This window comes from Coturnix japonica, chromosome 24 (genome assembly GCF_054131305.1).
Source record: "Coturnix japonica strain WE chromosome 24, WE-NBRP24, whole genome shotgun sequence".
NCBI lineage: Eukaryota > Metazoa > Chordata > Aves > Galliformes > Phasianidae > Coturnix > Coturnix japonica.
In genome coordinates this window covers 8,258,753-8,285,678 of record NC_140686.1, presented here as the reverse complement: position 1 = coordinate 8,285,678, position 26,926 = coordinate 8,258,753, and the positions used below count along the sequence as shown (strand labels likewise).

Genomic DNA, 26,926 nt, shown 5'->3' with positions numbered 1-26,926 from the left:
CCATAGCCCCCATAGATCCCATAGATCCCATAGACCCCATAGACCCTATAGACCCCATAGATCCCATAGACTCCATAGCCCCCATAGATCCCATAGACCCCATAGGCCCTATAGACCCCATAAATTCCATAAATCCCATAGATCGCATAGACCCCACAGAACCCAGAGACCCCATAGATCTCATAGACCCCATAGACCCCATAGATCCCATAGACACCATAGACTCCATAGATCCCATAGACCCCATAGACACCATAGATCCCATAGATCCCATAGACCCTATAGACACCATAGACCCCATAGATCCCATAGACTCCATAAACCCCACCATCCTGACCTCACCACCCCAAACCCAACATCATTGTCCAACCCCACCACCCCCATCCCACAGCCAATATCACCGCCCCACATCCAATATCCCCCCCATATCCCCCCCATATCCCCCCCATACCATCCCCATATCCCCCCATATCCCCCCATATCCCCCCCATATCCCCCCCATATCCCCCCATATCCCCCCCATATCCCCCCATATCCCCCCCATATCCCCCCCATACCTCCCCCCATATCGCCCCCACCTGGTTCCCGCTGTCCGCCCGCTGGTAGAAGGTTCCTGCCGGGAGCTGCAGCCACAGCTCGGCCTGGAACGCCCCCTCCCCATTATTGACGGCCCCGACCCGCAGAGTCAGCGCGTTGTCGGCCCCGATCCGCAGCCGAGAGTCCGACCTGGGGGCAGCGGGGTCGGGGGGGACAGAGGGGTCATTGGGGGGGGGGGGCTTTGGGGTGGGGGGGGGGGCACCCATGGGTGGGGGTCGGGGGGTGGGGGGGGTCTCACGCGTTGGCAAAGAGGAGCAGGTCGGGGACACAGACGTTGTCATCGCCACAATCCTCCAGGATCAGGTGGGTCTGGGGGGGATGAGGGGGGACATGGACGGGATGGGCAGGGGGATAATGGGGGGATATGGGGGGATAAGGGGGGATAATGGGGGGATATGGGGGGATATGGGGGGATAATGAGGGGATATGGGGGGATATGGGGGGATAATGGGGGGATATGGGGCGATATGGGGGGATAATGGGGGGATATGGGGTGATATGGGGGGATATGGGGGGATAATGGGGGGATATGGGGGGATATGGGGAGATATGGGGGGATATGGGGGGATATGGGGGGATATGGGGGGATATGGGGGGATATGGGGAGATATGGGGGGATATGGGGGGATATGGGGGGATAATGGGGGGATAATGGGGGGATATGGGGGAATATGGGGTCACCGCATGGACCCGCTGCCCCCCAACCCACCTGCGCCTGCACGTGTGTGTCCCCATAGAGCACCGCCCCCAGCCCGTGGGGAGGGGGCTGCAGCTCCAGGCTGAGGCTGGTGACGATGGGGCTCAACTTGTCCATGAAATCACTGGGATCCTGCGGGCACCGCGAGGGGGCACGGAGCACAGGGGGTCACTGCCCCATAGATGATGTCACCACCCCATAGATGACATCACTGCCCCATAGATGACATCACTGCCCCATAGATGATGTCATCACCCCATAGCTGACGTCATCACCCCATAGGTGACATCACCACCCCATAGATGACATCACCACCCCATAGATGACATCACCACCCCATAGATGACATCACCACCCCATAGATGATGTCACCACCCCATAGCTGACGTCATCACCCCATAGATGACATCACCGCCCCATAGATGATGTCACCACCCCATAGATGACATCACCACCCCATAGATGATGTCACCGCCCCATAGCTGACATCACCGTCCCATAGCTGATGTCATCACCCCATAGCTGATGTCACCGCCACGTAGGCAGCGTCATGGTCTCAAACCCGATGTCACCATCCCACATGCGATGCCACCATCCCATACCCAGTGTCACCACCCCATATCTGATGTCCTCACCCCACAACCAGTGTCACCACCCCATACCCAGTGCCACCATCTCACACTCAATGTCACTGCCCCATGTCCAGCGCCACCATCCTAAACCCAGCATCCCCATCCCATACCCAGTGTCACCACCCCATATTTAATGTCACCACCCCATAATGTCCCCACCCCGTACTCACTGTCACTGTCTCACACCCCATGTCACCATCCCAAACCTGATGTCCCCATCCCATACCCAATGTCACCACCCCATATCCAACATCACCATCTCACACTCATTGTCACTACCCCACAGCCAGTGTCCCCACCCCATACTCAATGTCCCCACCCCATATCTGATGTTCCCACCCCACACCCAATGTCCCCATCCGACACCCAGAATCCCCACCCCATATCCAATGTCAACACCCCATACCCGATGTCCCCACCCCATATCCAACGTCACCATCTCACACTCAATGTCACCACCCCACAGCCAGCATCCCCACCCCATAGCCAATATCCCCACCCCACACTCAATATCCCCACCCCATAGCCAATGTCACCACCCCATATCCAATGCCGCCACCCCACATCCAGCTTCCCCATCCCATCCTCAATGTCCCCACCCCAAACCTGATGTCACCACCCCATATTTGATGTCCCCATGCCATATCCAATATCCCCACCCCACACCTGGTGTCCCCACCCCATACTCAATGTGACCACCCCATACCCGATATCCCCACCCTATATCCAACGTCCCCACCCCACACTCAATGTCCCCACCCTATATCCATTTCCCCCCATACCCGTTCCCCCATACCCTGAGATACGCCTCCATCCGCTCACACTCCGGTTCGCTCGCTCTCAGCTCCACCCGTTGCTCCCATTCCGCCCGGCGGTTCCGAACCAGCAGAACCCGGCGGGGCCCGCGCTGCTTCCGCCGGTCCAACAGCAGCTCAGCCCGCAGCGCTGGGGACAGAGGGGACAGAGGGGACATGGAGGGGGGACATGGGCTGCCCCATAGGGACCCTCCTTAGGGATCCTCCATAGGGCACATCCCATAGTGATCCCCCCCCAGAAGGACCCCACCCACAGTGACCCCCCCATAGGGACACCCCAATAAGGACACCCCATAGTGAACCCCCCCCATAGGAGCCCCTGCATAGGGAGCCTACCCCAATCGAGACCCCCCCATAGTGACCCTCCCATAGGGACACCCCATAGTGACCCCCCATAGTGACCCCCATACTGACCCCCCATAGTGACCCCCATAGGGACACCCCATAGTGACCCCCATAGGGCTCCCCACATAGTGACCCCCCATAGGGGCAGCTCATCGTGACCCCCCCCCATCGGACCCCCCCATGTCCCCGCACTCACTGACGTTCTCGGGGATGCGACGTCCCGACACCGAGACACAGAACTGCACCGGGAAACTGCGGGATAAAGGGGGACAAAGGGGGATAAAGGGGGATAAAGGGGGACAAAGGGGGATAAAGGGGGACAAAGGGGGATAAAGGGGGACAAAGGGGGATAAAGGGGGACAAAGGGGGACAAAGGGGGATAAAGGGGGACAAAGGGGGACAAAGGGGGATAAAGGGGGACAAAGGGGGATAAAGGGGGACAAAGGGGGACAAAGGGGGATAAAGGGGGACAAAGGGGGATAAAGGGGGACAAAGGGGGATAAAGGGGGTCCCATGTACCCACAGTGTCCCCATGTCCCCATTGTGTCCCCATGTACCCAAAGGTGGGGTCTCCATGTTCCTAAAGGGGGTCCCCATGTCCCTATAGTGTCCTATATCCCCATAGGGGCTCCCCATGTCCCCACAGTGTCCCCATGTCCCCAAAGGGGGCCCCCATGTCCCTATAGTGTCTCCATGTCCTCAAGTGGGGTCCCCATCCCCATGTCCCTGTGGTTTCCCAGTGTCCCCATAGGGGTGTCCCCATGTCCCCACACTGTCCCCATGGTGTCCCCATAGAGAGCCCCAGTGGTGATGTCCCCTCATATCCATGTCCCCACGGTGTCTCCACGGTGTCCCCATAGTGTCCCCATGTCAGCGTCCCCAAGATGGTGCCCCAATGGTGCCCCATAGTGGTGTCCCTATTGTGGTGTTCCTATAGAGCTGACCCCATAGCGTGTCCCCATAGTGCTGTCCCTATAACAGTGACCCCATAGCACTGTCCCCATAGTGCCATCCCCATAGCAGTGACCCCATAACTCTGTCCCCATAGTTCTGACCCCATAGCACTGACCCCATAGTGCCATCCCCATAGAGGTGACCCCATACTTCTGTCCCCATAGTGCTGCCCCATAGCACTGACCCCATAGCACTGTCCCCATAGCGCTGACCCCATAGCACTGACCCCATAGCACTGTCCCCATAGCAGTGTCCCCATAGCACTAACCCCATATCACTGCCCCTATAGTGTTGTCCCCATAGCTGTGCCCCCATAGTGCTGCCCCATAGCAGTGACCCCATAGCAGTGACCCCATAGCACTGTCCCCATAGCACTGTCCCCATAGCACTGACCCCATATTGCTGACCCCATAGCAGTGACCCCATAACACTGTCCCCATAGCACTGACCCCATGGCACTGACCCCATATTGCTGACCCCATATTGCTGACTGCATATTGCTGACCCCATAGCACTGACCCCATACTGCTGACCCCATAACACTGTCCCCATAGCACTGACCCCATAGCACTGACCCCATACTGCTGACCCCATACTGCTGACCCCATATTGCTGACCCCATAGCACTGTCCCCATAGCACTGACCCCATACTGCTGACCCCATATTGCTGACCCCATATTGCTGACCCCATAGCACTGACCCCATAGCACTGACCCCATATTGCTCACCCCATATTGCTGACCCCATATTGCTGACCCCATAGCTGTCCCCCTCACCACGTCACCCTGCTGTGGGTCCCGTTCAGGCTGCACTCTGTCACTTGTGGGTCCATCGCTGTGGGGACGTTGAGCTGCGCCCGGACCATCACAACGGGCCTCGTCCTACATGGCGTTGTGTCAGCCCCATCGCTATGGGGCAGCGCCAACCCCACCCCATAGCGGCACCCACCGGTACACGGCCAGCTTGGACACCCCGTAGGCTCCGACCAGCAGATCTATGGGGCACACAGTGGGGTCGGAGGGGCGGCCGAACCGGGTCGCAGTGGGGCGGCTCGGCCGCGGTCCTGTATGTGGGTCCGGTACCTGGGTGCCCGTTACCGTCAATGTCGGAACCGGCCCGAAGTGAGAAACCGAACGCGGCCGGACCAGGGAAGGGGCTGAGCAGCCGCTGGGATGGGATCGGGGTCAGACCGGAGCCACGGCCCAGGAAGATCAGAACCGACCCACTGCCCCCAAACGGGACCCCAACAGCAACGTCTGGGGGGAGAATGGGGTGATGGGGTTATAGGGTGATGCAGAGCTGGGGTTATGGGGTGAGGGGGTTATGGGGTTATAGGGTTATGGGGCTATGGGGTTATAGGGTGAGGGGGTTGTAGGGTGACGATGGGGTGATGGGGTTATAGGGTTACGGGGCTATGGGGTTATGGGCATGATGGGGTGATGATGGGGTTATGGGGTCATAGGGTGATGAGGTTATGGAGTTATGGGGTGATACAGTGATGAGGTTATGGGGTGATGGGGTAATAGGGTGATGGGGTGATGATGGGGTTATGGAGTGATGGGGTTATGGGGTGATGAGGCTATGGGGCATTGAGGTGATGGGGCTAAGGGGTTATGGGGTGATGGGGTTATAGGGTGATGCGGTTATGGGGTGTTGGGGTGTTGGGGTGGGTCACACTGGTAGGGGCAATAGGGGGCAATGGGATGCCAGAGCAGCGAATGGAAGGGGACATTGGGGCTCTATGGGGTGACAAGCTTATGGGTCAGGAGGCAATGGGGTGACAATGGGGTGGGATGAGGGGTAATGGGGTGGCACTGGGAGGGGATAATGAGGGGCTGTGGGGTGGCACAGGGGGGTGATGCAGCTCCACAGGATCTATGGGGTCTATGGGATCTATGGGGTCTATGGGATCTATGGGGTCTATGGGGTCTATGGGATCTATGGGGTCTATGGGATCTATGGGGTCTATGGGGTCTATGGGATCTATGGGGTCTATGGTGTCTATGGGGTCTATGGGGTCTATGGGATCTATGGGATCTATGGGATCTATGGGGTCTATGTGGTCTATGGGGTCTATGGGACCTATGGGGTCTATGGGATCTATGGGGTCTATGGGGTCTATGGGATCTATGGGATCTATGGGACCTATGGGGTCTATGGGGTCTATGGGGTCTATGGGGCCGTTACCTCCACATCCGTCCCCGTCCAAATCCCCCATCGGGGCGATGGCGGCGGCGAACCGCCCATAGGGTTCAGTTCCCGTCACCACCTGCAGGGGGCGCTGCCACCACCGCCCGGAGCCGCCCATGTAGACGTAGAGCCGCCCCACCTCGCGCTGCTTCCCGGCCGAGCGGCGCTCCACGAACAGCGGAGCCCCCACCAGGACGTCGTCCCTCCTGCCCCATAACCACATACATCCAAGGCCCCATAACCACACAGCCCCATAACCACATACATCCAAGGCCCCATAACTGCACCACCCCATAACTGCACAGCCCCATAACCACATACATCCAAGGCCCCATAACCACACTGCCCCATAACCCCATACATCTAAGGCCCCATAACCGCACCGCCCCATAACCACATACATCCAAGGCCCCATAACTCTACAGCCCCATAACCCCACATCCAAGGCCCCATAACTCTACAGCCCCATAACCCCACATCCAAGGCCCTACAACCCCATACATCCAAGGCCCCATAACCACATCGCCCCATAACTGCACTGCCCCATAACCACACAGCCCCATAACCCCATACACCCAAGCCCCCAAACCTCACAGCCCCATAACCCCATACATCCAAGGCCCCATAACTGCACTGCCCCATAACTGCACAGCCCCACAACCGCACTGCCCCATAACTGCACTGCCCCATAACCCCATATCCAAGGCCCCAAAACCTCACAGCCCCATAACCCCATACATCCAATGCCCCATAACTGCACTGCCTCATAACCGCACCGCCCCATAACTGCTCCACCCCATAACTGCACCACCCCATAACTGCACTGCCCCATAACCACACAGCCCCATAACCCCATACATCCAAGGCCCCATAACCCATAACCCCATAACCCCACATCCAAGGCCCCACAACCCCCCTCTGGGCTCATCAGGCTGTGGGTGCTGCCCCACACATTGATCCTCACCCATCCCCGTTGATGTCGGTCACAGCCACCGTGTGCCCGAAGTAGGAGGCCACCTGTGGGGGGGGGGGTTGTCAATGGGGCGGGGGTGGCACCGTGTGCTCAGTGGGGCTGATGGGGCGCTGTGGGGCAGCACATGTGGGGCAGTACCTGCTCACCGGGGATGCCGTGCAGCCGGCGCAGTGACAGCCCCGCACTGAAGATCTCCACCTGCCCCATAGCGGCGTCGGTCCCTGATGTCCCCATGGGGCAACCAGCCCCATTGCAGGACACCCCCAGCCCCATTGCAGGACACCCCCAGCCCTATTGCAGGGCACCCCCAGCCCCACTGCAGGATACCCCCATCCCCACTGCAGGACACCCCCAGCCCCATTGCAGGACACCCCCAGCCCTATTGCAGGGCACCCCCAGCCCCACTGCAGGACACCCCCATCCCCACAGCAGGACACCCCCAGCCCCATTGCAGGACACCCCCAGCCCCACATCAGGACACCCCCAACCCCATTGCAGGACACCCCCCAGCCCCACTGCAGGACACCCCCAGCCCCATTGTAAGACACCCCCAGCCCTATTGCAGGACACCCCCAGCCCCACTGCAGGACACCCCCATCCCCACTGCAGGACACCCCCAGCCCCATTGCAGGACACCCCCAGCCCCACTGCAGGACACCCCCAGCCCCATTGTAGGACACCTCCCAGCCCCACTGCAGGACACCCCCAGCCCCACATCAGGACACCCCCAGCCCCATTGCAGGACACCCCCAGCCCCACTGCAGGACACCCCCAGCCCCATTGTAGGACACCTCCCAGCCCCACTGCAGGACACCCCCAGCCCCACATCAGGACACCCCCAGCCCCATTGCAGGACACCCCCCAGCCCCACTGCAGGACACCCCCAGCCCCACTGCAGGACACCCCCAACCCCATTGCAGGACACCCCTCATCCCCACTGCAGGACACCCCCAGCCCCATTGCAGGACACCCCCAGCCCCATTGCAGGACACCCCCCGGCCCCACAGCGCCCGCTCACCTCTCCCAGCGTGTTGCTCTTATTGGGGACCCCCACCACGAATTCTGTGGGGCGGGACGGCCCTGAGCACCCACGGGGTTATGGGGCAGACGGGGCCGTGGGTCACACGGCAGGAACGTGGGGCTGGGGGGGAACACGGGCACCAAACCTTTGGTTTTGGGGTTGTCGTCGAACTCTCCCACGGCCACAGAGTAACCTATGGGGACACGGGCACCATGAGCCCTCTGCCCCACAAGTGCTGCCCCCCAAGTGCCGCCCCGTCGCTGTGGGGCCGGGCTGCTCACCCCGATACGCGTCGTAGAACTGTGGGTCTGGCTGCTCCGCTGTGGGGCGACCCGGACTGTGAGCCCAGAGCAGGGAAACGTTGGGGAAACGGGACAGGATGGAATCGAGGTCAACCACGTACAGCAGACCTGGGGGGCAGGGACACAGGGACACAGGGACACAGGGACACCCATTGAGACCCATTGACACCCACTGACATCCATTGACACCCATTGACACCCATTGACACTCATTGACATCCATTGACATCCATTGACACCCATTGACATCCATTGACATCCATTGACATCCATTGACACCCATTGACACCCATTGACATCCACTGACATCCATTGACACCCATTGACACCCATTGACACCCATTGACACCCATTGACATCCATTGACATCCACTGACACCCATTGACATCCACTGACACCCACTGACACCCATTGACATCCATTGACACCCATTGACATCCATTGACACCCATTGACACCCATTGACATCCATTGACACCCATTGACATTCGCTGACACCCATTGACACCCATTGACATCCATTGACATCCATTGACACCCATTGACACCCATTGACATCCATTGACACCCATTGACACCCATTGACATCCATTGACACCCATTGACATTCGCTGACACCCATTGACACCCATTGACATCCATTGACATCCATTGAGACCCATTGACACCCATTGACACCCATTGACATCCATTGACACCCATTGACATCCATTGACATCCATTGAGACCCATTGACACCCATTGACATCCATTGACATCCATTGACATTCATTGAGACCCATTGACATCCATTGACATCCATTGACATCCATTGACACCCATTGACACCCATTGACATTCGCTGACACCCATTGACACCCATTGACACCCATTGACACCCACTGACACCCATTGACATTCATTGACACCCATTGACACCCATTGACATCCATTGACACCCATTGACACCCACTGACACCCACTGACACCCATTGACATTCATTGACACCCATTGACACCCACTGACATTCATTGACACCCATTGACACCCACTGACATTCACCGACATTCATTGACACCCACTGACACCCATTGACATCCATTGACATTCATTGACATCCATTGACACCCACTGACACCCACTGACATCCATTGACACCCATTGACACCCATTGACATCCACTGACATCCATTGACACCCATTGACACCCACTGACACCCATTGAGACCCACTGACATCCATTGACATCCATTGACATCCATTGACATCCATTGACACCCATTGACACCCATTGAGACCCATTGACACCCACTGACACCCACTGACACCCACTGACACCCATTCACACCCATTCACACTCATTCACATTCATTGACATCCACTGACATTCATTGAGACCCGTTGACATCCATTGACACCCACTGACACCCGCTGTGTCCCCCCTTGCCCCCTCTGCCCCCCATCACCCCCCCTTGCCCCCATTATCCCCCTGCTGTCACACTGCTGCTGCACTCACCCCTGAAGTAATACCCCCCCGGAGCACCCAGCGCCACCGTGCCGTCCTGTGGGGAGATGTGAGCCGGGCTGCCCCACAGCCGCCCCATAGCGGTGTCCCAAACCACCATGGAGCACCCAGAGAGAAACCCCCACAGCCACCCCATGGATTGCCCCATAGGGACATCCCATTAACCGCCCCATGGATTGCCCCATAGGGACATCCCATTAACCACCCCATGGAGCACCCCATAGGGACATCCCATTAACCACCCCATGGATTGCCCCATAGGGACATCCCATTAACCACCCCATGGATTGCCCCATAGGGACATCCCATTAACCACCCCATGGATTGCCCCATAGGGACATCCCATTAACCACCCCATGGATTGCCCCATAGGGACATCCCATTAACCACCCCATGGATTGCCCCATAGGGACATCCCATTAACCACCCCATGGATTGCCCCATAGGGACATCCCATTAACCACCCCATGGAGCACCCCATAGGGACATCCCATTAACCTCCCCATGGATTGCCCCATAGGGACATCCCACTAACCACCCCCAGGTCATCCCAGCCCCACCCCCATCCCTACAGATGTGGGGACGCCCCTCATAGAGCACCTATAGAACCCCGCCATGACCCCCACATAGGACCCCCCTATAGGACCCCCCCAATAAGACCCCCCCCACCGACCCCTCCATAGGACCCCCCTCAGGGTCCCCCATAAGACCCCCCCATGGACCCCCCATGGATCCCCCATGGATCCCCCCTATATGTCCCCATATAGGACACCCCCCTGTGTCCTTCCCATAGGAGCCCCTTCAGGGTCCCACATAAGACCCCCCCACGGACCACCCCCCTATGGACCCCCCCATTGACCCCCATAGGACCCCCATCAGGGTCCCCCATAGGAACCATAGGACACCTCCCCGTAGGACCCCCCTATAGGACCCCCCCCAATATGACCACCCCCATGGACCCCCCCATGGACCTACCCCCATAGGACCTCTCCATGGACCCCCATGGGCCCCCCTCAGGGTCCCCTATAAGACCCCCCCCATAGGACTTCCCCAACAGATTCCCCCCATAGTTCTCCCCCATGGACCCCTCATGGATCCCCCCCATAGGAACCACCTGCCACGGACCCCCTCCCATAAGAGCCCACACCATGGACCCCCCCATAGGGCCCCCCTATAGGACCCCCATCAGGGTCCCCCATAGGATCCCCCCCGTAAGACCCCCCATATAGGATCCCCCCAAATAAGACCCCCACAACGAACCCCTCCATGGACCTCCCATAGGACCCCCCTTAGGGTCCCCCATAGGAACCCTGCATAGCCCCCCCCCACGGACCTCCCCCCATAGGATCCCGCATGGACCCCCATCAGGGTTCCCCATAGGAGCCCCCATAGGACCTCCCCCAATAAGAGCCCCCCAATTAACCCCCCATAGGACCCTTCAGGTTCCCCCATAGGACCCCCCCAGTGAGACCCTCCCATAGGACCCCTTCCTATAAGACTCCTCCCCACAGACCCCCCCCAGAGGACCCCCCCCATAGGACCCCAATTATAGGACTCCTCTCATAGAACCCCCCCCCATAGGACCCCCCCAGTAAGACCCTCCCATAGGACCCTTCCTATAAGACCCCCCCAATAAGATCCCCCCCATAGGACCCCAATTATAGGACTCCTCCCATAGAACCCCCCCCCATAGGGCCCCCCCAATGAGACCCTCCCATAGGACCCTTCCTATAAGACCCCTCCCCACAGACCCCCCCCATAGGACCCCCCCATAGGACCCCAGTTATAGGACTCCTCCCATAGAACCCCCCCCCATAGAACCCCCCAAGTGAGACCCTCCCATAGGACCCTTCCTATAAGACCCCCCCAATAAGACCCCCCCCCCCACAGTCCCCCCCCGTCGGACCCCCCCTCTCTCACCGCGGTGACGGCGGCGCTGAAGCCGATCTGGCAGTAGCGCTGATCGAGCACTGCGGGCACATGGAGCTCAGCCCCGCACTGTGGAGCCCCCCCCCATTAACCCCCCATTAACCCCCCCCCCCCCTCACCGTACTGGCTGTCGCGATACGAGGCGGCCATTCGCACATCGCGACACGGCGCGATCCACGCCCGGCGCCGCAGCCCCGCGCTGCCCACGTAGCACGAACCCACCGGGGTCAGGAACGACTCCACGGGACCCGAAACTGCGTTCCAGTGCTGCAATGGGGCACAGGCCTGGGGGGATATGGGGGGTATGGGGGGTATGGGGGGATATGAGGGGATATATGGGGGATAGGGGGGGATAGGAGGGGATATAGGGGGGATATGGGGTGATATGGGGGGATATATGGGGGATATGGGGGATAGGGAGGGATAGGGGGGGATATAGGGGGGATATAGAGGGGATATGGGGGGATATGGGGTGATATAGGGGGGATATGGGGGGATGTGAGGGAAAGGGGGGGATAAGGGGAGATATAGGGGGGATATGGGGGGATATGGGGTGATATAGGGGGGATATGGGGGGATAAGGGAGAATAGGGGGGAATATGGCGTGATATCAGGGGGATAGGGGGGGATAAGGGGAGATATAGAGAGGACATGGGAGGATATGGGGGAATACAGGGGAATATGGGGGATATGGGGGGATACGGGGGAATATGGGGGATATGGGGGGATACGGGGGAATATGGGGTGATATAGGGGGATATAGGGGGGATATGGGTTGATATAGAGGGGATATGGGGGAATATGGGGGGGATATGGGGGTTAATGGAGGGGTATGGGGGAAAAGGGGTATATGGGGTGATATAGAGGGGATATGGGGGAATATGGGGAGGGATAGGGTGGGATATGGAGGGATATAGGGGGATATGGGGGGAATAGGGGGTTATGGGTTGATATAGAGAGGATATGGGGGGATAGGGGGGATATGGGGAGGATATATGGGATGATATAGGAGGGATATGGGGGGGGTAGGGGAGATATGGAGGGATATGGGTTGATATAGGGGGGATATGGGGGATATGGGGGTTATATGGGGGTGGTGGGCGCCCACCTTCCCCCCCCCAGCACCCACCAGCAGCGTCCCGGCCCGGCTGAGCAGCGCCGCCCCCATCCACTGCCCGGCTTTGTGCAGCCGCAGCTCCAGCCCGGGATGGAGCTCATGCTGGTCACCTGCGGGGGGAGATGGGGGTGATGGGGGGTAATAGGGGTGATGGGGGGTAATAGGGGTGATGGGGGTAATGGGGGGGGACAGCCCGCTGTCAGAGTGGGGGGGTTGGGGGGTGGGGGGGGGATAAGGGGCTCAACTCCCACCCGTGGTGTCAGTGGGATGGGGGGGCACAGGGACAGAACCACAGTGCAGGGACGGTGGGGATGGGGTGATGTGGGGTGATGTGGGACGACACAGGGGTTGACATAGGGTGATGTGGGGTGACATGGGGTGGCATAGGGTGGCATAGAGTGGCATGGGGTGGTATAGGAGTTGACATAGGGTGACATGGGGTGGCATGCAGTGACACAGGGGTTGACATGGAGTGACACAGGGTGACACAGGGTGACATGGGGGTTGACATAAGGTGACATGGGATGGCATAGGGTGACATGGGATGACACGCAGTGACATGTGATGACACACAGTGACATGTGATGACATGCAGTGACACGCAGTGACACGCAGTGACACGCAGTGACATGTGATGACACGCAGTGACACGCAGTGACATGCAGTGACATACACGCAGTGACACGCAGTGACACACAGTGACATGTGATGACATGCAGTGACACGCAGTGACACACAGTGACATACATGCAGTGACACGCAGTGACACTCAGTGACACGCAGTGACATGTGATGACACGCAGTGACACGCAGTGACCCCCCGTGTTGTCCGCCCACCGTCGCTGTCGAACTCCATCACCCGACACGCGCCGTGTCCCGGCGGGTACCGGCACAGGAACACGGCTCCGGGCTCACGGACGGGCTGCGACGTGTTGGCGCGTGGGGCGCCCACGGCCACGCTGACCCTGCGGGGGGCAACGGGTGGGGGCGGGGCACGACTCGGCCCGGCCGCCTCCCATCACCCCCATCACCCCCCACGTCCTCCGTGCCCCCCATCCCTCCCTATATCTCCCCATCCCCTCCCTATATCCCCCCATCCCATCCCCGCAGCCCCCCACCCTCACGCCCCCCCCACCTTCCCCCCTCCTCATGGAAGTCCATGGCGAATCCGAAGTAGCTCCCTCTCGGGCCGTGGTAGGTGTCGGGCTGCGGGTGCAGCAGTTCAGGTCCGGGGGTCCCGAGCGTCGCCCCCAGGAGCAGCAGCAGCAGCAGCGCGACCCACATCGCTGCCCCGACGGCGCCGAGCCCGGCTGTGCCCGCGGACACGGCGAACGGAGCGACCCGACGGGGCGAAGCGGGGGGAACATCCGCCCGTCAGCCCCACATCGGCCCCACATCGGCCCCACAGCGCTATCGCTGCGACCAGACGGAAGCGCTGACCAACACCACCATCCCCACCATCCCCGCCCTCTACAACGTCCCCCCTCCCCGCAGCACCCAGAGCCACCAGCAGTTCCAAGCTCCAAGGAGGACCCCCCCAAAACATCCCGCCCCCCCCCAGGATCTCACTCCTTCCAGGACCCCCCCCCCCCCTTCAACAAGGTCTGCCCCATTCCAGGACCCCCTCCCCCAGAGATCTCTCCCCCACCCTCCCTCCCTTCCAGGACCCCCCCCCCACCCTCAGCTCTCACAAGGAGGACCCCCCCTCCCCAAAGATCTCTCCCTCCCTCCCCCCTTCCAGGACCTTCCCCCCCCCTCCCCCCAGCAGTTCTCCACACAAGGACCCCCCCCAAAGATCCCCCCCCCCAGACCCACAGCTGCTGTTCCACAAACCGTCGCTTTATTAGAAAGCCCCCCCTCTCCCCCCCCGGAGTTGTACAGCATATATATATATTTATATCTCTCTTATGTGACACAGTTAAATACAGGCCGGCAGCGCTCATTAAGCAGCAGGACGTTAACGAGCTGTGGGTCCCCAACACCCCGACCCCCCCCATACCCCCCCCATCCGCCCTCAGTGCAATTCTGTACGTTAAACAAAAATAGAGATATCCTATAAATTAATGGGGCCGGGCACAGCAGAGCCCTGCTGCCACCCCCACCCCATGGCAGCAATGGGGCCGGATCCCGCCCAGGAGGAGCCCCTCCAACACATGGGGGTCGTGGAGACCCAGAGTCATACGGGAGGAGTGTGGTGAACTGCTGGCCCCATTGGGAACCCACCCATGTCCATTGGGAACCCACCCATGTCCCATTGGGGACCCATCCATGTCCCATTGGGGACCCATCCATGTCCCACTGGGGACCTATAGGGAACCTCACTGCAGCCCATTGGACATCCCAGTGGGGTCCCACTGAAGCCCATGAAGTCCCATTGGATGTCCCATTGGATCCCAGTGGAGTCCCATTGGAGCTCACTGGGTGTCCCACTGAAGTCCAACTGGAGCCCATTGGGGTCCCCCTGGGGTCCAACCCGATGTCATCTCACAGCCCACCGCAGGAGCCACCCGGTGTCCCACTGGAGCCCATTCCATGTCCTCTAGGGACCCCCCAGAGCCCAATTGGAGACAGGTCCCACTGCAGCGTCCCACTGGAGCCCACTGAACACTGCCCCATCAGAGGCCTCTGGGGGTGCCACCAGTCGATGCATTGAGCCCATGGGGGTCCCACAACGTCCCATTGTCGGTCCCGTCACAGCGCCCCACACGTGCGACCCCTCCGTGTTTCTTTGGCTGCTCGAGGTGAACGTGAATCCCATCCTCAGCTTCCACCTGCTCAGCTTCACCCCGAGCACAACAGACACCGTTCCCCCCACGGCCGCCCTTCATGTGCCGTGACTCGGGGGGTGCTGCAGGTCCTGCCCTGAGAAGATGGGGTGCAGCAGGGGGTGCAGGTGCAGCGCGGTGGCGGCGGCGGCGGCAGCGGGACGTGGGGCGAGGAGCGTCGGGTAGAGAGCATGGGGAACGGGGTGGAAGGTGAAGGGAGCGGGATGGATGGCGGAGGCCGGGATGATGTGGATGGGGTGGCTGGTGAGGAAGGTGGCGGGGTGACCCGGGATGATGGAGTGGGTGAGGTGGGACAGGGAGATGGGCGCCAGGTGGGGCTGCGGGATGTGGTGCACCTGGGCCAGGGGCTGCGGGTGGGGGTGTGGGTGGATGCCGATGGCAGCGGCAGCAGCGGCGGCGTGGTGCTGCAGGATGGCGTGCTGCACCGTGGTGATGGACGTGGCCGAGGCGGCCGCGGGCTGCGGGATGTGTATGGGCTGCAGGGCAGGAGCCGCCGGGGCCAGAGCGGCCGACGCGGGGAAAGCCTTGACCTGCTTGGCCAGGAGCTGCTGCTGGATGTGCTGCTGCGCCGCCTGCTGCAGCTTGCTGTACTTCTCCATCTCCTCGGGTGTGAAGGTGATGGGCTGACTCTCCAGCGGTGCCAGCGATGAGTCCTCCCCGCCGTCGCGCTCCCCCTCCATGCCGGGCTCGGCGCCCTGCGGCACGTACCCGGGGAAGTGCTCCACGTCGGGGACCAGCGGCATCATGGCAGCCTCCACGGGCACGGGCTGCCCGCTGCCATCCATGGGCTCCAGTGCTTCAGCATCACCCGGGGCAGCCAGGAAGGCGTGCGGCAGCACCAGGTCCCCGGAGCCAAAGCACTCGGGCAGCGCCGGCGCCTCCATGGGCACAGCGGGCAGCTCCTCCTCCCGCTTTGGCTCCTCCACGGTCGGGTCCCCCGGCAATGGTTGCCCACCCGGCACCGCGTCCTCCACCCCGTCCGAGTCCGACAGCTCCTCGCCGCGCTCCGCGCTCTCCTCGTACCTCCTGGCATTGGGTTTCCGCACCGTCGGCAGTTTCCCGATTAAGGGCAGCACGGGTTTGTTGCCCAGGGAAGGCGGCAGCTTGGGGCCGAAGTAGCCCTGCGGGGGGTCCTTCAGCTTGATGCCCACCTTGCCGGCCCCCGGCAGCACCTCATCAGTGACACAGGGCTTCTTCTCCACCTTGCGGGACTGCACCTTCTCCAGCAGCAGTTTGGCGGTAACCGAGTTCCTCTCCTCGGGGCTGCAGTCCCCCTCCGATGTGCGGCTGGTGCCCGAGCTGCTGTTCTGGGACCCCCTGCTCTCCTCCGCTTTGCCATCCTCCTTCTTCACGGCCCCTTCGCCCCGCACTGCTCGGAAGTAATGCGGCGACTGGGAGCGGTAGATCTTGGACCTGATGAAGTCCCTCCTGCCTGACCTCCTCTCCTCGGGGCTGTCGTGGCCCCTCGAGCCCTTCCTGGACACCGAGCGCTGCGAGTGGCTCCTGGTGCTGCGCCCGCGGCTGTAGCTGCGGCTGCGCTTCCAGCTGCGCCCCGTCATGCTGCGGCTCCTCCTCTTGCTGCGGCTGCGGCTGCAGCTGCTGCTCCGTGTGCGGCCCCGGCTGCGCGTCCTCGATCTCCTGCTGCGGCTCCTGGAGCGGCTCCTACTGGAGCTGTAATCTTCCGATGACGAGTACTTGCGTCGCTTCGACCTGTTGTAGTCAGAATCATCCTCCGAGTCCTGTGAGCGCTTGGAGCACCGTGACCGTTGGCTGTAGTCGCTGTAGCTGTCGCTGTAGCTCCTGCGGCGGCTGTAGCGGCTGCGCTCACTCGAGGCATCAGAGCTGCTGGAGTATGATCGCCGCGACGAGTGCCCGCGCCCCGATGCAGAGCGGCTCCGCGAGCGCTCGCTGCCCGACCCGTAGTCGTCGCTGTCCCGCGAGCGCTTCCCCCCAGAGCCCTCGTCACTGTCCTCCTCGTCCGCGCTGCTCCTGCGGCTGCGGCGCTGTAGGCAGCGGCGTCGTGCAGCCCTGCGCTTCTTGGGGCCGCGCTCGGGGCACGAGGCGCCGCTGTCGTCCTTCCTGCCGCTGCTGCTGCCCTCCTCTGCCGACAGTGATTTCCGCTGCGAGTCCTGCGAGCTGCGCTGCTGCTTCTTTGGGCCATGGCCACAGTCCTCGGGCAGCTCAGCCCGCAGCGCCCGCCCCGACTCGCTACAAAGGGAAGACTTCACCTTTTTGTGCCGGTGCCGCCTCCTCTTCCTGGGTTTCTCCTCTCCCATGTCAGTTCTGCGGCTCTTCTCCTCGGGCTCCTCCTTGTGTTTCCGTTTGTGTCTGCTGGACTTTTTGTGCTTCTTTTTCTTTTTGTGTTTGTGGGATTTCCCGGTTTTACCCCGGCCGCTCCCACTCCTCCCGCTCTCATCACCTTCACCCTCCTCCTCGTCCCTGTCCTGCAGGCTGCCCTCCTGCCGGCCCTGGCACATCGATCTGCTCTCTGCTCCCCCGGAGCTGTCGGTTACGCTGTCGGGCTCCTTGGCTTTGCTCCCCTCCCCGAGCTCTGCGCTCTGGATGTTCTCCCTGCACATCCCACCTGTATCCTTGCACTTCTCAGCCCCTTTCCCTTTGGCATCTTTGTTGCGGGAGAGCTTGAAATCAAAGTACAGAGGATTGCAGCTGTAGGAAACAGACGGCTCTGCCTTGGTAAATATCATCAGCTCCGAAGGCCACTGCAGAGTGGTGCTCTCGTCCTTACTCAGAACCGGAATGAAGGGCCCCGGGGGCGGCCTGGGCCCCTCTGGGACATCCCTACAGCTCGGGGCAGGCTGGGCGGCATCGCCGGGCACTCCTGGCTCAGGCAGGCTGCTCTCTGCCAGGTCCTTGTTCTCCTGTGCACTCACATCCTCTATCTCTTCCTTCTGCTCTGCCTTGCCCTGTTGCACACTGCTTTCAGGTGCGCTCTGCTCCTTGGGCTGCACTGCGCTCTCAGCCGCCTTCTCTGCATGTTTGCTGGGTTTGGGTTTGGGGGAATTTCCCTTTCTCATTTCATTTGCATTTTTTTTGTTCACGTTTTCAGCTTCCGTTTGTTCTGTGGACTTCATGAAGAGCAGGAACTGGAAGTTGGGCTTTACTTTGCAGTGGGCCGGGGGGATATAATGGTAATATTCTGGTTCAACTGCCGTCGGCCCGTCCTCTCGCCGCATCTTTTTCAGCTTAGACAGCGTGGTGGCCAGAGACCCACTGTCCTTGTCGTGGTCGTCATCCTCTCCCTTGCCATCCGAGCTGTTGGTGCTTTCTCCCTCTCCGGCTTTCTGCAGCCCCCCTCCATCCGAGGACCCTTTCTCATCAGCTTTTGCTCCATCGGCAGAACTCGATTCATCCACGTGGTCCTTGAACACCGACGCGATGGTCTCCAGCTTCACTGGAGTCTTCTTGGCAAAGGAGAAGGACACACCGATCTTCTGCAGCGGGGTTCCCAGTGCACCCTTCATGCCAAAGCTGACGGCTTGTGCTGCCTGCAGCGGTGCCTGGCCTGGCACGGCGCTGCCACCAACCTGCCCCACATTTAGGAAGCCCCTGTCTGTGCCCATCTCCCCTCCTGCACCCCACGACGGGGTGAACGAGCTGCTGTTGGCCGCAGCGTCGTCGTCGTCCCCACCTTCCTCATCCACAGCCACGGTGGTGGTTCTGAACATGGGGCCGCTTCCCGGAGCGCTGCGGGAACAAGAGAAAATGTTGATGGCTGCATGTTTGGGCTCAAGGGACCCTTAAGATCACCTGGTTCCAACCCCCTGCTATGGACCCACCTGCCTCTACACCAAGTTGCTCACAGCCCCATCCAACCTTCAGTGCTTCCAGGGGGCACCCACACACCTCACAGGGCAACATGTTCCAGTGTTGCACCGCCCTCACAGTTAAGAACTTCTTTCTAATATCTGGTCTAAACCCACACTCACCCACTTTAAAGTAATTTCCCCTGGTCCTGTCTCTACATGCCCTTCTAAAAAGTCCCTCCCCAGCTTTCCTGCAGGCTCCCTTTGGGTCCTGGAAGGGCTGTAAGGTCTCCCCAGAGCCTTCACTTCTCCAGGTTGAACAGCCCCACCTCTCTCAGCCTGTCCTCGTACATCCAAAGTCACACTTCACCTCTCCCAGGTACTCCCATGCCATACACTCATCTGAATGCTTTGACACCATCACACGACAGCAGGCAATAATGGCTGCTGGGTAACACAAAGGAGCAAAAACTCAGCACATTCCCTCCTGCCAGTAGCTCAGCACAGCGCTGAACCTCAGCTCTCCATCACTCAGAGCAGCCCAAGCAGGACAGCCCCACTCACCACTCCGGCTGCCTCCGCTGCTCAGCCAGCTCGTGCAGGCGCCGCAGGGCCCTCTCCTGCTTCCTCTCATCCTTCCGTGACCTCGAGGAGACGTTACGAGCAAACTCCCTTTGCTTGAGATCCTTCAACCTCTGGGACAAAAGAAAGCGGGCAGGGATTAGAGGAACAATATCAGCCCCCAACACGGCACCGGGCACGATGCCGCCCCAGCAGCAGAGAGGAGAGGAGAGCAGCAGCCGGTCAGCTGGGCTACGGCTTCATGCCTGCCCACGTGCTCCCAGCCAGCACAACCTGCTCTCCTTAATGGCACAGAGCAGCTGCTTTCAAAGCAACAAGCAAATTCTGGAAGGGAAAAAAACAGAAGCGATAATAAAAAGAAAGGGCTGCAAACGTAGAGCACGAACAGCGCACGGGTGGGGGACGGAGAGGGAGCTGGTGTGGAAATCACCCGGGTGTTACGTCATACAAAAGCAATGTACAGGTTACATTGGAGAAGGTGCCAAAAACCCCATGCAAGTGATCCCAGTGAGCAAAGAAACAATCCAACACAGCACAAACAGCGCCCCGTGCTCCGGGCTGCAGCTCCCAGGTCATCAGGGAAACAAAGGCTGCAGGTCAATGCCAGGGCTGCGGGGCAGGAACACTACGAGCCCCTGAGACCCCCAACAAGGAACCCAGAGCCAAGGAACGTCAGCCATCACGGAGGGGACCCGGCTGCACCATTTTAACAGCAACTGAACAATTGAAGCAGGTCCTGGTTGGAAGCAGTGGGACAGAGGAGGCCGCTGCTCTGCCTCCAACGTGGGCAACAGCTCCCAAGCTGGGCACTATTCAGAACATAAAGAAAGCTGCCAAGAAAGACACCTGCCACCCTAAGCACTCAGATCCCCTCTGTTCTGTTCAGGGTTTCTGTGTACGATCTCTCAAAAGGCCCAATTTCACCATGTATAAGTGTTGATGTTTCCCACCTGTCAGCTATTTCACAAAGGGTCTCAAAGACCAACAGCATCAGAGCAGGACGGAGCTGGCGAACCCAGTGTGCCAGCCCTGGGAATTAGCAAGGCCAATGTAAAGAGAACATTGCTTTGTGAAAAGGGGATATTGGACAAGACAGAGGATTCTCTCACCTAATTGCAGTCACTAAACATGGCTGAGCTTCACCAAAACCAGAGGGAAGGACAGACAAAGAAAACAGCTACAGACAGCGGCCGAAAGGAACTCACTCGTGTGATCTGGGTTCCGAAATTAGAAGGGTTTGCTTTCAATACATCGTCTGACAGTGTCCCGTCACAAAGAGAAAAAGAAAGTGAAGATATAACGAGGGTGGAAGAGAGAAGAAACAGGAAGCAAGTGTTATGAGGGAGCTGCTGGTGCAATGGCTGCAAGCTACGAGCGGGAGCCAGGCAGCACAGCCATGGGGCTGATACATGGGGTGTATATACACACACACACACACACACACAAAATGATCCCACCCAGTGACAGAGCGAGGGCTGCAGGGTCTGCAGGGTGTGGGGTGGTGGATTCCTTGCAGAGGAATGGGCTGAGCAGTGCTGTGCTGCAATGAACTGAGCAGTGCTGTGCTGCAGACAATGAGCTGAGCAGTGCTGTGCTGCAATGAGCTGAGCAGTGCTGTGCTGCAGACAGGATTAGCTGAGCAGTGCTGTGCTGCAGAATGAACTGAGCAGTGCTGTGCTGCAGAATGAACTGAGCAGTGCTGTGCTGCAATGAACTGAGCAGTGCTGTGCTGCAGACAGGATTAGCTGAGCAGTGCTGTGCTGCAATGAACTGAGCAGTGCTGTGCTGCAATGAGCTGAGCAGTGCTGTGCTGCAGAATGAACTGAGCAGTGCTGTGCTGCAGACAATGAGCTAAGCAATGCTGTGCTGCAGACAGGATGAGCTGAGCAGTGCTGTGCTGCAATGAGCTGAGCAGTGCTGCGCTACAGACCATGAGCTAAGCAATGCTGTGCTGCAATGAACTGAGCAGTGCTGTGCTGCAGACAGGATTAGCTGAGCAGTGCTGTGCTGCAGACAATGAACTGAGCAATGCTGTGCTGCAATGAGCTGAGCAATGCTGTGCTGCAATGAGCTGAGCAGTGCTGTGCTGCAGACCATGAGCTGAGCAATGCTGTGCTGCAGACAGGCTGCGGGCAGGGGGTGCTGACCTCTCTCCGAGCAGGACTGGCACCGAGCACTGCCCTCCAGCTGCAGCTCCCAGCACAAAGCACGAGGCAGCAGCTCGCTGCCATGTGACTGCAGACAGGAGCCTGCTGCGCTGCACGCAGCACTGAGCATTTCTCACTGCGCTGCACGGACACAGCATGCCCGGCTGCACCACGCTGAGCTGGGACCTGCACTGCAGCAGGGGGCACAAGGACCTCGCTGGGCAACGTGGAGATGCAGAATCTCAACAGCTGCACTGCACTGCATTGCCTCCATGGGACAGCACCCGTGGAACAGATGGAACAAGGAATGTCTCGTTCCTTCACTGACTGCTCCCAGCGCGTACCTGGAAGCAGCGACTCAGTGCAAGGAGCAGCAGAGCTGTTAACTGCAGCCATGCCCACTGCTGTCCCTGATGCAGCCAGAGGAGCAGCAGGTGCAGCCTTACAGCAGGGAGAACATGGAGGAACGCATGCAGCTAAACCGCATTTAACACAGACTGACCCTCAAGAAACTCCCCCTAATCCGGGCTGAGCGTTCACTGTTCTCATCCCCCAGATCCCATCACTCCTGGGATCGCACCATGTGCTGCCCTTCACCCACAGCCCCATCCAGGACCAGCACCGCGGCACAGCATTGCAGTGCTGCCTGCAGAGCAGAGCCCTGCGCCATGGAGCATCACACCCTGTGCTCAGCAGCACTCAGCACTCCTGTCCCTTCAGCAGCATCAGGGCTGTGTTTCTAACCGCCCCCAGTGCATCAGGGCTGTGTTTCTAACCACCCCAATGCATCAGGGCTGTGTTTCTAACCACCCCCAATACGTCAGGGCTGCCCTCTCCTATCCACCCCAATGCACCCCCTGGTGCTGCTGCAGGGTTTGAGGAGCAGAGCCATCTCTCCTGGAAGGCACCACGTCCCTGAGGAGGCAGACTGGCTCTGAGGCACAGAGTGTGGCTGAGCACAGCAGGACACGCTGCAGCTGCTTCAGCTGAGGAGCCCATGGACACAGCGCGGCACTGGGCACAGCTCTGCCACCCCGAGCCCTTGGCTGCTTTTAAAAACAGCACTTCCAGCCTCCTCTGCAATGAATCTCCCAGGAGCCCAGGTCTCACCAGGAGAACAGCTGAGCTGAAAGGAGCAGGCTCTGACCTGCGGCTGCTCAGCTCTCAGTGTGGATGTGGTGCTGCTGGGCTGGGCTGTGCTGCACACAGCGCTGTGACCATGCAGCTCCTCCCCAGCTCACACAGCACTGCAGGGGTATCATGGGTGTAAAGGGGCAGAAACAGGGAAGGGCTGAGCACACACCACAGCTTGCTGCTGGGCTGCTATCACAGCGGCGTCACTGCTCAATGCACATCACTTTGCAGGTTCAGGCCCAACAGCCAACAGTTCATCTCAGCAACAGGTGGAAAGGAAAGGAGACTGTGTAAGAGGATGGAGTGCAGAGGGAATAAAGCCGCTCCTTGTGCTCCTGCACTGCTCAGAGCTGCAGCCCACCCTGCTGAGCTGCCTTGAGCTGTCAGTGCAGGCTGCAGTGGGAGCAGCTCACAGGGCAGCACAGCCAGCACAGCATCACTCCTCCACACCTCTGCCAACATCACTAAAGGAAAGCACTTCTCACTCCATATCCCTCATTAAATAAAAGCATTTCCCACTCCATACCCCTCACTACATAAAGGCATTTCTCACCCCATACCCCTCACTCTTTGCTGCTTCTGGGAGGGAACTGCAGCACAAGCCCCAGTGATGGCAACCTCTGCCTGGTACCTTCACACAGTGCAAACACAAGCACGGCTCACTCCTGGCCATGGGTGTTTGCACAGTCACAAACCAAGTGAGAGGAGCAGAGGAAGCAGCAGAGGAAGCAGCAGGGAGCTGGGGCTTTATGCCACTTCTTCCCTGCTAAGACTCCACAGCCCTCATTCAGCCCCACGATGCTGACACGTGGCCCATGCTGTGAGCAGACACTGCTGCTGTCCTGGACACCAGGTTTGGTGCAGGTGCTCCCAGCTCCTGCCCCTGTGAGTGCTCACAAAGCTCTGCACAAAGCAGAACTCACTCTGCCGGTGACGGTGCTGGCAGCACAGCGCTGCTTCCCTACAGCTCTCAGCACCAGAAATGGATCCTACAGACAAAGACCCCAACAGCAGCAGCAGCAGGAGAGACTCCCACAGCTGTGGGGTCACCTCGCAGTTCCTTCCCTTTGCCCCTCTGCCCCTTTTCCCTCCGATTGCTGCTTTTCAGACCCAGCCGTGGTGCAGAGGGGGCTCAGGCAGCACCCAGTGCCCCCAGAGCAGCGTGTTGGGAAGCAGAGGAGCAGCAGCTCCCCAGCACTGCTCGGTGTGGGAGCAACGGAGGTTGGTCCAAACGAACCCACAGGGATCAGGACTCACTTACCTATGGTCCCTGTTTCGCAATAATCCCGAGTTCTTTCCTGGAATACAAGACAGCATCTTTATAACTGGGGGGAAGACGGGGATGTGGGGGCAGAGCTGTCTGTGGGGCAGCGGGACATTGCTGAGCAGCACCCCCAGCCCCACAGTGCCAGGAAGGGGCGGCTCCAGCTCACACAGCGGGTGGCACAGCCCCACTACGGCCCATTCACCTCCCTCACCTCTGGGTGCTGCTGCGTCCAGACACAGCACAGCGCCACCAGGAGCTGGACAAGCCCTTTCCATGAGCAAAGCAGCATCTTCTCTTTGTTTAATCCCTGCACAACTAGGAAGGAACACTGGGTGACCTATGGGATCCCCATGGCGCCCACCTCCCCGCAGGTCCAGCTGACCCCCCCAGCCTGCAGGCCCCTCCATAACACAGTGACTGGGGTGCTGCCATCACACAGACACACCTGAACCTCCTACACCACCGAGGGACAGTTTGTTTCTCCTCCTTCACCTCATACCAACCCCATAATCTCCCACCCCGTTAAGCAGGAGCAGGCCATGACCAGAGCACAGCACATCGCAGCTCACACACATCACCCTGCTGGACATCTGTTAACAGCCCCAGCTGAATCTATTTGGAACCACCAGATCCACGTTACAAATCCACGCCCTGTAATGCTACACTCCCATTTTAAAGCTGCTGCTTCGCTTCCATTTGGTCAGATCCAGCAACTCCTCCAGCAGCCATCAATGCTCCAACCATCAGTGCTCCAACCATCAATGCTCCAACCATCAGTGCTCCAACCATCACTGCTCCAACCATCAATGCTCCAACCATCAATGCTCCAACCATCAATGCTCCAACCATCAGTGCTCCAACCATCAGTGCTCCAACCATCAATGCTCCAACCATCAATGCTCCAACCATCGATGTTCCAACCATCAATGCTCCAACCATCAATGCTCCAACCATCAATGCTCCAACCATCACAGTGCTCACACCTGTCACCAGGAGCACCACGTTTCCTCTGAGCACTGTTACCCCCATCTGAGCACAGTGCAGCTCCCTGCTGTGAGATCACACCCTGCTCCATGTGGCCAAAGGGACGAGGCCAACACAGACCCCTGTTACCCACTGCAGCACAGTGAGCTCTGCTGTGCTTCATCCCAGCTGGGGGCAGCAGGCAGCGCTGCAGATTCAGAACACAACTTCACAGACTTTGGACTCTCCCCCTTTTCATCCATCCCTCATTTCCTGGTCTCCCAACGCTCTGAAATGCAGCAGATGACCAGACTCCAAAGCCGTGCTGCTGTTAAAGCAGACATGAAGCAGGAGCCATCCACACCCAGGTCAGGAGGAGCTCAACCCCCCTTTACCAGCATCCTGCACCTCCCATCACCCAACACGGAGCCTCCCACCAGCAGCGGCTGCTGCTCCCTCCTGTTTGTGTGCTTGTTGTTTGGTTGTTTCCAAAGGGATGGGGGCACAAGGCTGGACACAGGGCTGCTCCTGGGGTGTGATTACAACGAGCACATGGGGGGAATCCAGAGTGTGAAGTGCAAAGGAGGCGGCTGCAGGGAGCACGGAGCGAGCAGCACTGAGTGCTGGGCTCCATTTACCTGCTTGTGAGCGTGGTCGTACGAGTTGATGTGGTTGTCAAACTCCTGGTGCTTCTGGTACTGCTTATCGCACAGCTCACAGTAGAAGTTGGCCCTGAGCTCCTCCAAAGCTTTGGCGATCGCCTTCTCCTTGTCCACATAATCCTGTAACATGAAGACAAGTCACACGTTGAACATCCCAGAGAGCAGCTGGAATGACTCCTTGGAGGCAGGAGGTGCTCACAGACACCAAGTGAAGGGACATTCCTGCCATAGACAGGAGGAGATGGAGAGAGAAATGCACGTAGGAAGCTTTCTGCCTCTGATGTGATGAGGTTGTGTCCAAAGAACACGGTGAATCTCCTGGTTTAGTGCCTCAGTGGCAATGAACAGCACTGCCATGGTGTGCTCTGCAGGGCCAGAGCTGTGCAAAGAGACTGCAGCACCCAGGGGGGAAAAGCCTAAAGCATCCAGCTGCCAGCAGGTGGGTGTTACTGCCTTACAACAACTCAGCTTTGAAATAAAGGATATAAGCTCCTGTGTCCATCTACTGCAGAGAGCCCGTGTTAACTAAGAACTGCCAGCAC

At 59.4% G+C, this 26,926-nt stretch overlaps 2 protein-coding genes and 1 pseudogene across 11 annotated transcripts in view; all 3 read right to left on the bottom strand.

The window, feature by feature from the left end:
• LOC107325000 (integrin alpha-IIb) overlaps positions 1-14,439 on the bottom strand; it is a 33,746-nt gene extending 19,307 nt beyond the window's left edge. Inside the window, 20 exon segments of the mRNA XM_085523762.1 lie at positions 579-726; positions 836-906; positions 1,307-1,426; positions 2,723-2,871; positions 3,283-3,338; positions 4,818-4,922; positions 4,990-5,035; positions 5,124-5,297; positions 6,229-6,437; positions 7,196-7,248; positions 7,343-7,402; positions 8,223-8,266; positions 8,371-8,418; positions 8,507-8,635; positions 10,025-10,070; positions 11,954-12,003; positions 12,082-12,247; positions 13,092-13,189; positions 13,917-14,044; positions 14,215-14,439. Coding sequence (XP_085379888.1) covers positions 579-726; positions 836-906; positions 1,307-1,426; positions 2,723-2,871; positions 3,283-3,338; positions 4,818-4,922; positions 4,990-5,035; positions 5,124-5,297; positions 6,229-6,437; positions 7,196-7,248; positions 7,343-7,402; positions 8,223-8,266; positions 8,371-8,418; positions 8,507-8,635; positions 10,025-10,070; positions 11,954-12,003; positions 12,082-12,247; positions 13,092-13,189; positions 13,917-14,044; positions 14,215-14,363 — 2,049 coding nt within the window. The 5' untranslated portion in view covers positions 14,364-14,439.
• On the bottom strand, positions 3,878-4,732 carry LOC146757275 (uncharacterized; annotated as a pseudogene).
• A 463-nt stretch (positions 14,440-14,902) lies between the features above and the next one.
• Positions 14,903-26,926, bottom strand: part of GPATCH8 (G-patch domain containing 8) — a 28,692-nt gene continuing 16,668 nt past the window's right edge. For 9 of the 10 annotated variants that reach the window (XM_085523544.1, XM_015885460.3, XM_085523545.1 and 6 more), the window contains 3 exons: positions 26,361-26,504; positions 20,194-20,324; positions 14,903-19,570 (listed from right to left, as the gene is read on the bottom strand). In XM_085523544.1, coding sequence (XP_085379670.1) covers positions 15,904-19,570; positions 20,194-20,324; positions 26,361-26,504 — 3,942 coding nt within the window. In that variant the 3' untranslated portion in view covers positions 14,903-15,903. Of the gene's footprint in view, positions 19,571-20,193; positions 20,325-21,416; positions 21,467-24,753; positions 24,791-26,360; positions 26,505-26,926 lie in introns of all 10 variants that reach the window. The other variant, XM_085523547.1, reaches the window with a different exon arrangement.